This window comes from Moschus berezovskii, chromosome 8 (genome assembly GCF_049115385.1).
Source record: "Moschus berezovskii isolate FMDL1 chromosome 8, NW_MosBer_1.0, whole genome shotgun sequence".
Lineage (NCBI taxonomy): Eukaryota > Metazoa > Chordata > Mammalia > Artiodactyla > Moschidae > Moschus > Moschus berezovskii.
In genome coordinates, this window is record NC_142467.1 from 99138257 (window position 1) to 99151826 (window position 13570).

At 39.1% G+C, this 13570-nt stretch overlaps 1 protein-coding gene across 1 annotated transcript; it reads right to left on the reverse strand.

Annotated features, from left to right (window-relative positions):
- Positions 1 to 5976: 5976 nt before the first annotated feature.
- On the reverse strand, positions 5977 to 6918 carry LOC129559062 (olfactory receptor 7E24-like). Its single transcript, XM_055430515.2, has one exon. The coding sequence runs from the start codon at positions 6805 to 6807 to the stop codon at positions 5977 to 5979; it is 831 nt and encodes a 276-aa protein (XP_055286490.2). The 5' UTR covers positions 6808 to 6918.
- Positions 6919 to 13570: the final 6652 nt, after the last annotated feature.

Below are 13570 nucleotides of genomic sequence, written 5' to 3' on the forward strand. Positions count from 1 at the left end.
TTCACAAGCTAATGACTTCCAGGAGCTGATGCTTCAGATGAAATATACTACCTGAAAAACCTTTTAGCTGAAACACAATATGATAGTGTACGCTTCTTGATCCACTACTGTGTCCAAACACTGTTCTGATAAGTACTTTTGATTGCCTCATCTCAACCACCCTCTCAGTTAAGAAATTTTGTTGAAACTCTCCTACAGATGAGGAAGTTGAAAAGACATGTTGTATCACATGCACAGTCACAGTTTGTAATATGAGGCAACACGTGAGTTGCAAGATGCTCACATGAATTTTGGAATAGAAAATGGCAACCCACTCCAGTGTGCTTGCCTGGAGAATCCTATGGATAGGGGAGCATGGTGGGCTACAGTCCATGGGGTCGCAAAGAGTCAGACATGACTGAGCACATGCACACACGCATAAATTTAAACACATTGCTAGGAGGAGGTGAAGATGCGGGAGTAAGAGGACACTGAGCTCAGCTCCCTGCAGGAAAACAACACAAATGCATCTCCATGGGGAGTCATTCTCACTGAAAACAACTGGAAACTGTCAGAGAGATTCTTTTACCAAGACTGTTAAGAGTGAACCACATGTTAAAAAATTTAGAAAGGAATGTGTATGTGGTGTAACTGAGTCACTTTGCTCTACAGCAGAGATTTGCACAACATTATACATCAACTATACTTCAACAATTTAAAAAAAAATTAAAAGAAAACAGAATGATCCACATGGAATTGGGTAGGAAAGCAGAGTGACTTGATGCCCTCAGGAGGGGACACAGAAGAGGAAGGACTACAATAGTCTAGGTTAACCTCTATGAGAAGTAGGGATGAGAGATTTACACCATATATTGGACACCCCAGTCTGAGATCCAACACTAGGAAGACAAATCTCCACCTCACACCTGTTAGACTGCTTATTATTAAAAAGACAAAAAGTAACAAATGCTGGCAAAAATGTATAGAAAATGGAATCCTCACGCACTGCTGATGGGACTGTATAAGCACAACGGACAATAGTGTGGAGGTTCCTCAAAAATGTTAAATAGAACTGCTATATGCTACAATGATCCCACTTCTGGGTGTGTCCAGATGAGATGACATAACTCTCTCAAAGAGATGACTGCATGGCCATGTTCATTCCAGCATCAGTCACAAAAGCAAAAGATGAAACCAACCTAGTGTCCATGGATGAATAAGTGATAAAGAAAATGTGATATACATTCAGTACATACAATGGAATATTATTCAGTTATGAGAAAGAAGCAAATCCTGTCATTTGCTACAATATGGATGAAATTTGAGGGCATCATGGTAACAAATAAGTCATACTGTGAAAGACATATAATATATTATTTCCATTATATATGGAAAATAAATTATTTTTGTTATAGAAGCAGAGTGTATTTTCTCGCCTTTGAGCAATTGTGTATATTGTGAAAAAAATTTCATGAATTTTGCAGAACATCTAGGATTAGTATCCAGGTGTGTGCTTTCTATTATAATAACTTTGGGTTTAAAATTTCCTTTTGCTATGAGAATTTAATACGATTTAATAAGAAAATGGGGCTTCTGAGGCTCTAGTGGTAAATAACCTGCCTGCCAAAATAGGAGACATAAGAGATGTGGGTTCAATCTCTGGGTGGGGAAGATCTCATGGAGAAGGGCATGATAACCCACTTCAGTATTCTTGCCTGGAAAATCCCATGGACAGAGGAGCCTGGTGGGCTACAGTCCATTGGGTTGCAAAGATCCAGACACAACTGAGGAGACTTAGCATGCATGCATGCTATAAGAAAATAGGAGGTGTAAATTTAACAGAACATGAACTGGAAATCAAACCACCCATCCACCCACACACACAAACGCAGCATTCCTTTGGCTCCTTCCAATATTCTTTCACTATCACTTAGGTTTGCCTAAATGGATATGCAGATACAGTATTCAAGTAATTTTCATGAATTTTACTGGGTGACATCTCTTCCTCCAAACTAATAAAAATTTAGTCTGTGTCAAGTGTTTTCTTTACTATCAAAGTTTCTCAACAATAGAGTTAGTCAGTGATTTTTCTAAGTGGCAAAATGCAAAGTAAATTAAGCCAGTTTTGCACAGTTTTCAGATGGCCAAGATTACTACCACAAAAACCAGGTGTGAAACATCTGAGAAGTGATGGATACTAATCTTGTAGAACACAATAGGAACCCTAGGATGTAGTTACTGTGACAGAAGACAGGAAAGCATAGTAATGAAGTCCTAATCAGGCTATTTCTAGTAAAGGGGAAAAATCTCCTCTTTGTTGACAATATAGTTCTTTGCAATCCTAAAATCATGTGAAAAGAGATAAATTAAGTGTGAAAACTTGGGTGACAATGTACCTCAGGCATCATTAGAGACACACAACAACTGGACTAGGACATCACTGCCTATATTTCAGATGCATACCCCAAACTAAGACATATGCTTGGCAAATACTTTATTCCCTGGGCACATTTTGCAATCTTCCAATTGGAGGTACCTCACAGCATACTTTTATGTCTCTTGCTACAGTATCAGCTGAGATTCAGCTAAGAAAGGAGAAACCAATTAGTCATTTTAATTAAGACAATTTAAACTGGGAGTTCACTATGAACAAAGCTAGAGGAGGTGATGAAATTCCAGTTGAGCTATTTCAAATCCTAAAAGATGATGCTGTGAAAGTGCCGCACTCAATATGCCAGCAAATTTGGAAAACTCAGCAGTAGCCATGAAGTGAAGTGAAGTCGCTCAGTCGTGTCCGACTCTTTGCGACCCCATGGACTGTAGCCCACCAGGCTCCTCCATCCATGGGATTCTCCAGGCAAGAATATTGGAGTGGGTTGCCATTTCCTTCTCCAGTAGTGGCCATAGGACTGGAAAAGATCAGTTTTCATTCCCATCCCAAAGAAAGGCAATGCCAAAGAATGTTCAAACTACCGCACAATTGCACTCATTTCACACGCTAGCAAAATAATGCTAAAAATTCTCCAAGCCAGGCTTCAAAAGTACATGAACCATGAACTTCCAGATGTTCAGGCTGGATTTAGAAAAGGCAGAGGAACCAGAGATCAAATTGCCAACATCTGCTGGATCATCGAAAAACCAAGAGCGTTCCAGAAAAAACATCTACTACTGCTTTGTTGACTATACCAAAGCCTTTGACTGTGTGGATGACAACAAACTGTGGAAAATTCTTAGAGAGATGGGAATACCAGACCACCTGACCTGCCTCCTGAAAAATCTGTATGCAGATCAAGAAGCAAGAGTTAGAACTTGACATGGAACAACAGACTGGTTCCAAATTAGGAAAGGAGTATGTTAAGGCTTTATATTGTTACCCTGCTTATTTAACTTCTATGCAGAGTATACCATGTGAAATGCCAGGCTGGATGAAGCACAAGCTGGAATCAAGATTGTTGGAAGAAATACCAATAACCTCAGATATACAGATGACACTGCTCTTAGAGGAGAAAGCAAATAGGAACTTAAGAGCCTCTTGATGAAAATGACAGAGGAGAGTTGAAGAGCCTGGCTTAAAACTCAACATTCAAAAAATGAAGATCATGGCATCTGGTCCCATCACTTCATGGAAAATAGATGGGGAAACAATGGAAACATTGTTAGACTTTTTTTTCTTGGACTCCCAAATCACTGCAGATAGTGACTGCAGCCATGAAATTAAAAGATGCTTGCTCTTTGGAAGAAGAGTTGTGACAAACCTAGACAGCATATTATAAAGTAGAGACATTGCTGACAAAGGTCCATATAGTCCAAAAGCTATGATTTTTCCAGTAGCCATGTATGAATGAGAGAGTTGGACCATAAAGAAAGCTGAGTGCCAAAGAATTGATGCTTTTGAACTGTGATGTTGGAGAAGATTCTTGAGAGTCCCTTGGACAACAAGGATATCAAACCAGTCCATCCTAAAGGAAATCAGTCTTAACTGTTCATTGGAAGGATTGATGCTGAAGCTGAAACTCCAATACTTTGGCCACCTGATGTTGAGTCAGTTCTTCACATCAGGTGGCCAAAGTATTGGAGTTTCAGCTTTAGCATCAATACAATATTGTAATTAGGCTCCAATTAAAATAAAAAAATAATAACAATAAGAAAAAAAGAACTGACTCATTGGAAAAGACCCTGATGCTGGGAAAGATGGAAGGCAGGAGGAGAAGAGGATGGCAGAGGATGAGATGGTTGGATGGCATCATGGACTCAATGGACATGAGTTTGAGCAAACTCTGGATATTGGTGATGGACAGGGAATCCTGGCGTGCTGCAGTCCGTGGGGTTGCAAAGAGTCAGACAGGACTGAGCAACTGAACTAAACAGAACTGAAACTGGGAGTTGGTTTAAAAGATACTGAAAGACTAACAGGCAAAAAAGAACAAAGCATTAGGGCAAAGAGAATTTTACTGACCACTAAGTTGGGATGGACAGGGAGGCCTGGCGTGCTGCGATTCATGTGGTCGCAAAGAGTCGAACACGACTGAGTGACTGAACTGAACTGATGGAATGTATGTAAGATGAACACAAGATAGAAAACAGAGAGGTTATTTCAAGAGCCACACTCCAAAGCAATGTATACAGGTATGAGTTTGGAGCAGAGATAATAGCTTCATAAACAGCACATAAGCCATAGAGACCAAACTCTATGGTGTAGAGAGGCTCTATGTGAGGAATCATTATCAACAATAATGCGGAAACCACGTTGTCTGTTTGGCTTCTCAAGTTGTGCAGTGGTAAAGAATCTGCCTTCCAATTCAAGAGATGTGGGTTCCATCCTTGGGTTGGGAAGATCCCCTGGAGAATCAAATGGCAACTTCAGTGTTCTTGCCTGAAAAATATCATGGACAGAATAGCCTAGCAGGCTTCAGTCCATGGGATCACTAAAGAGTCAGGTGCAACTTACCGACCGAACATGCACACAGGCACGTTGCCCGTTAATACAGCAGGCTCTTCATATCTTCCCCCGTGAGCTCAGACCTCTTTAGGATCTGGGGCATTTGTCCAAGAGAAGTTAGGACTCATGATATAAAGGTCACATTTGACTGAAAGATCTGACTTAGATCAGAAGTTCTCAACCTTGGCCACACGGTAGAACCAGCCTTAGTGTGTTTAAAAATCCTCATGCTGGGACTTCACTGGTGGTCCAGAGGCTTAGATTCTGCCTTTGAATGCAGGAGGCATGAATTCAATCCCTGGTCTGCGAATTAAGACCCCACAAGCTGCATGTTATGACCAAAAATAAACAAAAATAAGTAATTTTAAAAAAATCCTCAGTTCAGGACAACCTAAGTCTAACATTGTGAAGTATTTATCCTCCTTTAAAATAAGTCACAAATTTAAAAATAAATAAATAAGAGTAGAAAAAGTAGACTCTTTGGCAGTGAGTCTCAGTTGACAGTCTTTTTTAAAATTTATTTTATTGTAGGACAGTTGAATTACAATGCTGCAAAATAGGCAGTATTTGTAAGCCCTCCAGATTATTTTGTTAAAAGCCAAGGCTGAGAAGTCATGACATGTATCCTCACACATAGACTGCATACACAGACTTAAAATATAGTAATTAGCTGGAAAATAGACAACAGCTTTAGAAAAAGATTATACTATTTAAATCTGTAAAAAATGGAGTTGTTCATCTTTCTAGTATATGGGTCACCACAATAATAAATAACAACAGTAATAATAATAAACTAGAGACTCCTCCTTGGGTATGATAAGATTAAGTCACAGTAGTTCTGACATCTACAAAATCCCAGAAGACCCTCCCAGCCCCATCAAAAACATATCTAAAGAAGTAATATTCAGATGTTAAAAAAAAAAGAAGTAATATTCAGGTGTAAAACAAGGAGAGGCAAGAAGGCCTGAAGAGCTACAACTGATGTCATGAGGGAGGTAGAATTTTCAGATCTAGATGTTAATTTTACTACATTTTCCAAACTACACTCCAAATGGAGGTTAGATTTTTTTGTTGAGGAAACTGCACAAGGCCCTTTTGAAGTCTCTGTTCCTCAAGCTGTAGATGAAGGGGTTCAGCATGGGGGTGACCACAGTGTACACCACTGAGGCCACTGCATCCTTCCTGGGAGATTGTGAGATGGCTGAACCGAGGTACACACAAAGACCTGTTCCATAAAATAAGCAAACAACTGCCAGGTGAGAGCCACATGTGGAGAATGCTTTGTACCTCACACCTGATGACGGGACTCTCAAAATGGAGGAAAGAATCTTATAGTAAGAGTAAAAGATTGCTGAGAAAGGGAGAAAAGCAAAAATGGCACCAATAAAATATATGACTATATTTTTGGTGAAAATGTCAGAACAGGCAAGCTTGAGGAGCAGAGAAGGGTCACAGAAGAAATTAGAAATTTCTATATCTTTGAAGCAGGTAAGTTGTAGCACAATCAGATTGTGTACCTGGGAGTCCATAAGGCTACCAAAAAAAGACACCAAAACTAAGGAGCAACAGAGGTGTGAGCTCATGATGACCAGGTAGTGCAGTGGGTGACAGATGGCCACAAACCGGTCATAGGACATCACAGACAGCAGCATACCATCCATACATCCAAAAAGTATAAAAATAGACATTTGTGTCAGGCAGCCTGCATAGGAGATGACTCTGCTGTGAGTTTGGATGTTCACAATCATCTTGGGGACCGTGGTGGAGATGAAACCAATGTCAGCCAAGGAGAGGTTGGAGAGGAAAAAGTACATGGGGGTGTGGAGGTGGGGGTCAGAGGTGACAGCCAGGATGATGAGCAGGTTCCCCAGCACGGTGACCAGGTACATGGACAGGAAGAGGATACAGAGCAAAGGTTGCAGTTCTGGATCATCTGAGAGTCCCAGGAGGAAGAATTCTGAGACACTTGTTAGATTTTCAGTTCTGTGTATCTTGGATACCTTTGGAAGAAGAAAAGAGGACTGGAAAAATATAAATACATAAATGGTCATGCGGTATTTTGTCCATATTTTGGACTCAAGCAATTCATTTCTCAGATTATACACCCCAGTTCCTTCCGCAATATTTCTCAGTGTGACAGATTTTATTTTCTTAGAATTGTTTCCTATTGGTTTCTGTGTTATTCACTTCTGTCTATACTCTCTTACATTCGTTATAAAGATTCATGAAAAGTGAAAGGGTGGAAGGATATTAGAGGTAATACATCCATGGTCTCAGTTAAATACAGCCTACTTCTTGAGACATAATACAGAATGAGAGTCCCTTTCCCTTCTATGAAAGCATGTAAAAATGCAAATATAAAGAAGTTAAGTCATTTATATAAATCTTGTTTTATTCAAATACAATTTTAGATATTCCTCCACTTAGAATATTTATAAATCTCTATGAAATGCAGAGGTATGTCATCTGGGTTCAAAATTAAAGGTGAATGTTCATAATCAGATCTCATTTTACATGATATTCAGAGTTTTATCATCCTTTGTTTTTCTGTCTTCCTTCCTTTATGAAATAAGGGATTACTCAAGTATCAGAGTTTTCTTTTAGAAGTCATTTAGTATATATATTTTTCATATCTTTGACTTTTATGGACTTCAAATTTTGATCAATATTGTTTAATTAAGTGAACATGATCTAATGTGTTGTTGACTACAAAGATGGTGTTCGTGTACACAGAACTGCTAAAGATTATACAATAATGAAATTTAAGAAATCCTCTTGAAAGCTGTGGTACATATACACAATGGAGTATTACTCAGCCATTCAAAAGAATACATTTGAATCAGTTCTAATGAGGTGGATGAAACTGGAGCCTATTATACAGACTGAAGTAAGCCAGAAAGAAAAGCACCAATACAGTATACTAACACATATATATGGAATTTAGAAAGATGGTAATGATAACCCTGTATACGAGACAGCAAAAGAGACACAGATGTATAGAAGAGTCTTTTGGACTCTGTGGGACAGGGTAAGGGTGGGATTATTTGGGAGAATGGCATTGAAACGTGTATATTATCATATGTGAAATGAATCGCCAGTCCAGGTTTGATGCATGATACAGGATGCTCGGGGCTGGTGCACTGGGATGACCCAGGGGGATGATATGGGGAGGGAGGAAGGAGGGGGGTTCAAGATGGGGAACACATGTACACCTGGGGTGGATTCATGTCAACGTATGGCAAAACCAATACAATATTGTAAAGTAGTTAGCCTCCAATTAAAATTAAAACAAAATAAAGAACAGTTTAGCCATAAAAAAAAAAGAAATCCTCTTGAAATTTTTTATCTTAAACAGGGTTACTTGTTTCAATACCATCTCATTTAAATGTTTGATGGATGAGAACCTTTACCTTTGTGGGCTCTATTCTGTCCTGGCAGAAAAATAATACTTCACTGATTTTATTTTCTTCAGTTTACTGAAGTGATTGACAAAATTTCATATATTTGAATTGTGCCACATGGAGGTCTTTAAAAGATGTACAAAATGATGATTTAATACAATACACATTGGGAATGATTACCACAGTCAAGTTAAATAATGTATGTGGCACATAATGTGGTTTCTATGAGTGTGTGTTTGTGTGGGTAGTAACAGTTAAGCAGATCCCTCTTAGCAGATTTCAAGAACACAACCAGAATTATTAGCTATAGTTATCAGGCTGCATATTAGATCCTGAAAGTTATTCATTTTATACCAAAGTTTGTACATTTTGACCATCATTTCCTCACCTTTTCTACCACCAATCCTCACAAAAAGAGTTTGATTTTCTTAGCTTCCACACAGAACTGAGATAATAGTGGAGTTGACTTTCTATGACTGGTGTGTATAGTTTAATAAGCATAGTATTGTCCAGGTCCATCCATGTTGTCAAAAATGGCAGGACTTTCTTCTTTCTGTGGCTAGATAATATCCCATTGTTTATATATACACATCTCATTTTCTTTACCTATTCATCTGTCAACAGATACGTATCCATATTTTCACTAATTCAAATAATATTGCAAAGACAAGGGAATGCAAATATCCAGTTTTGAGGTTCTGATTTTATTTCTTTGGCCAATACTCTGAAGTGGGGTTGGTGGTTTCTAGTTCTATTTCAATTTGTTGCAGTTAAAAAATTTTTAGAGAACATCCATTCTGTTTTCTCTAACAAAGGTACCAATATTCATTCCTGCCAACCATGTACAGAAGTTCACTTATCTCCACTTCCTCACCAGCGTTTATTTTCTTTTTATTGTTTTTAATAGCTATCCTAATAGTCATGAGGTGATCTTTGATCTAGGTTTGGACCTGTGTTTCCGATATTAACTGATGTTGAGTACCTTTTTATATACCTGTTAGTCTTGTTCTCCCGATTGTAAACACTTCAGAGCCAGACACCTATGATGTTATGATATTCTAACAACATCATAACAGTACATGATGTTACGGTTGATGTCACATTCTTCATCCTTGTCCTCATCCTCATCACTACTCTCATAATGAACTGAAGTGTTCAGTGGGAAGGTTACAGAGTCCATTAACTACTCTGGTGGGAGGGATGACAGCCAGAGTCAGAACCAGTGGTTGTGGAAGCAGAACTCTGAATGAGTGTTCTCACACCCCAGCCAGATCCTAAAATGTATATTTTTAAGTGCTCTATTTGAAAACTGAGCAGATTGGTGCCCTCCAGATTTCTCTACCAAGTAAAACACCATGTTTGCTCTTCTTGTGGAGGGAATAATGCTCCCAACTGTTCATCCTTCAATCACTGTGTCCCTCAGTACTTACGGTGCTGGGCTGCATCTCTGCTGGGGCATAACCAAGGAACACAAACTCACTGCCCTTCTCCTGCCTGGTGTGTGATAAAGTCTAAGTGTCCCTCCTCAGGTTGAGCCGGAAGACAGACTCAGGCTGGACCTTCTGATGCAGATTCCTATGAAGGATGGAGACACGGGTGTGGACTCACAGTATTAGAACATGCAAATTAATTAGCTAGAGGCACTGGAAAATTATTTACAATGGTATGACCTTAGAGCTCAATGCCCCAAACTCATCGTTAGCAAGCTGGTTCACATTATCCCAATCTCTGGAGACTTGATAATAATAACAGAACAGGAAAGAAGAAAAAAATGAATATCCTAGGAAGGATCTGGGCCCCACTTCTCCTCAGAAGGAAATTCATCTTGTACTTTTACTTATTGCTTCTAACTTTCAGGTTCAGTTCAGTTCAGTCAGTTCAGTTCAGTCGCTCAGTCGTGTCCGACTCTCTGCGACCCCATGAATCACAGCACACCAGGCCTCCCTGTCCATCACCAACTCCCGGAGTTCACCCGAACTCATGTCCACAGAGTCGGTGATGCCATCCAGCCATCTCATTCTCCATTGTCCCCTTCTCCTCCCGCCCCCAACCTTTCCCAGCATCAGAGTCTTTTCCAGTGAGTCAACTCGTCGCATGAGGTAGCCAAAGTATTGGAGTTTCAGCTTTAGCATCAGTCCTTCCAATGAACACCCAGGATTGATCTCCTTTAGAATGGACTGGTTGGATCTCCTTGCAGTCCAAGGGACTCTCAAGAGTCTTCTCCAACATCACAGTTCAAAAACATCAATTCTTCGGCGATCAGCTTTCTTCATAGTCCAACTCTCACATCCATACATGTACTTAACATAAAATTCAGACTCCCCCTCTGCCAATTTAGCCACTCAATGTATTATTTTGATATCTACCAATCAATAGTATCAATCATGAAACCTATGTAGCATTAGGTCTATACCAAGAATGTGATATACTTTCCATTTTTACAGATAATATTTGTCTCTGAGGATAGCTTCTCTTTTTTTGGCTAATTTTAAAGAACCTTCACATGGGGTCACAAGAGTCAGACATGATTTAGCAACTAAACCACCGCCAAACCAATGAGTCTTCAGTTTTAAGGTTTTTTTTTCTCTATTGACATTGGCATATGGCTTTATCCCAGGGATGCAAGGATTCTTCAATATCCACAAATCAATCAATTTAATACACCACGTTAACAAATTGAAAAATAAAAACCATATGATTATCTCAATAGATGCAGAGAAAGCGTTTGACAAAATTCAACATCCCTTTATGATAAAAACCTTCCAGAAAGCAGGAATAGAAGGAACATACCTCAACACAATGCTGCTGCTGCTGCTAAGTCACTTCAGTCGTGTCCGACTCTGTGTGACCCCACTGACGGCAGCCCACCAGGCTCCCCCGTTCCTGGGATTCTCCAGGCAAGAACACTGGAGTGGGTTGCCATTTCCTTCTCCAATGTGTGAAAGTGAAGTCGCTCAGTCGTGTCCGACCCCTAGTGACCCCACGACTGCAGCCCACCAGGCTCCTCCATCCATGGGATTTTCTAGGCAAGAGTACTGGAGTGGCTTGCCATTGCCTTCTCCCCTCAACACAATAAAAGCTATATATTACAAGCCCACAGCAAACGTTATCCTCAATGGTGAAAAATTGAAAGCATTTCCCCTAAAGTCAGGAAGAAGACAAGGGTGCTCACTCTTATTACTAGTATTCAACATAGTTTTGAAAGTTTTGGTCACAGCAATCAGAGCAGAAAAAGACATAAAAGGAATCCAGATTGGAAAAGAAGTAAAACTCTCACTGTTTGCAGATGACATGATCCTCTACATAGAAAACTCCACCAGAAAATTACTGGAGCTAATCAATGAATATAGTAAAGTTGCGGGATATAAAATTATCACACAGAAATCCCTTGTATTCCTATACACTAACAATGAAAACACAGAAAGAGAAATTAAAGAAACAATTCCATTCACCATTGTAATGAAAAGAATAAAATACTTAGGAATATATCTACCCAAAGAAAGAAAAGACCTATATATAGAAAACTGTAAAACACTGGTGAAAGAAATCAAAGAGTACACAAATAGATGGAGAAACATACCGTGTTCATGGATTGGAAGAATCAATATATTGAAAATGAGTATGCTACTGAAAGCAATCTATAGATTCTATGCAATCCCTATCAAGCTACCAACGGTATTTTTTAGAGAGCTAGAGCAAATAATTTCAAAATTTGTATGGAAATACAAAAAACCTCAAATAGTCAAAGCAATTTTGAGAAAGAAGAATGGAACTGGAGGAATCAACCTGCCTGACTTCAGTCTCTACTACAAAGTCACAATCATCAAGACAATATAGTACTGGCATAAAGACAGAAATATAGATCAATGGAACAAAATACAAAGCCCAGAGATAAATCCACGCACCTATGGACACCTTATCTTTGACAAGGGAGGAAAGAATATACAATGGAGAAAAGACAATCTCTTTAACAAGTGGTGCTGGGAAAACTGGTCAGCCAACTGTAAAAGAATGAAACTGGATCACTTTCTAACACCATACACAAAAATAAACTCAAAATGGATTAAAGATCTAAATATAAGACCAGAAACTATAAAACTCCTAGAGGAGAACATAGGCAAAACACTCTGACATAAATTAGAGCAGGATCCTCCATGATCCACCTCCCAGAATATCGGAAATAAAAGCAAAAATAAACAAATGGGACCTAATTAAAATTAAGTTTCTGCACAACAAAGGAAACAATAAGCAAGGTGAAAAGGCAGGGGTCAGAATTTTTAAACTTCCCAGATGATTTAAAAAAAAGCCAAGGTTGATAAGCAGTGACAGGTATCCTCACACATAACTGCATGCAGAGATGTGAAAAATAGAATTTACTATGGAAAATACATGGGCTTCCCTGGTGGCTCAGATGGTAAAGAATCTGCCTACAGTACAGGAGACCTGGGTTCAATCCCTGTGTTGGGAAGATTCCCTGGAGGAGGGCATGGCAACCACTCCAGTATTCTTGCCTGGAGAATCCCCATGGACAGAGGGGCCTGGTGGGCTACACTATACTCTTGGGGGTCCCAAAGAGTCAGACGCAAATGAAACAACTAGGCACATACACATAGAAATTACATAAGGGCTGTGGAAGAATTGTAAACTTTCAATGTATTAAAAGAAAAAAATTTAAAGATTTTATTTTTATTAGCCACTATACCACAATGCATAAGGTAGTTACAAAGTTGAGAAGTAAAACCTGAAGAACAATGTAAAAAGATATGAAAGCTAATTTTTACTTGCTTATGGCTTGACATAGATATTTTTCCTTAGAGGATAATTGCTTTACAATATTGTGTTGGCTTCAGCCATTCATCAACATGAATCAGCCATAGGTATACATATGTCTCCCCCATCTGGAGCCCCCGTCCCATCTCCCATCCCACTCCACCCCTCTAGGTTGTCACAGAGCACTGGATTGAGCTCCTTGTGTCACATAGCAAATTCTCACTTGCTATTTATTTTACATATGGTAATATATAAATGAAAGGGAATTATTTATATTTTGAGGATGCTTGGGCTACCAATTATAAACTATAAAATCTCTGTAGATATAACAATATTCAGTCAAAAAGTGAATATGACATACAAAGGATGATAGAACTCTCAAATTGTCAGATAAGGACCTAAAAAAGGAGTAATAATTAAGCTGTTAAGGAAGAGAAGTGAAGCCATAAGGGCTACAGAAATGATCTCCTGAGGAAGGTGG

What these genes read in the sequence shown, in the direction of transcription:
- LOC129559062 (XM_055430515.2), bottom strand. Translation starts at nt 6,807, where the DNA reads ATGTACCTGGTCACCGTGCTGGGGAACCTGCTCATCATCCTGGCTGTC.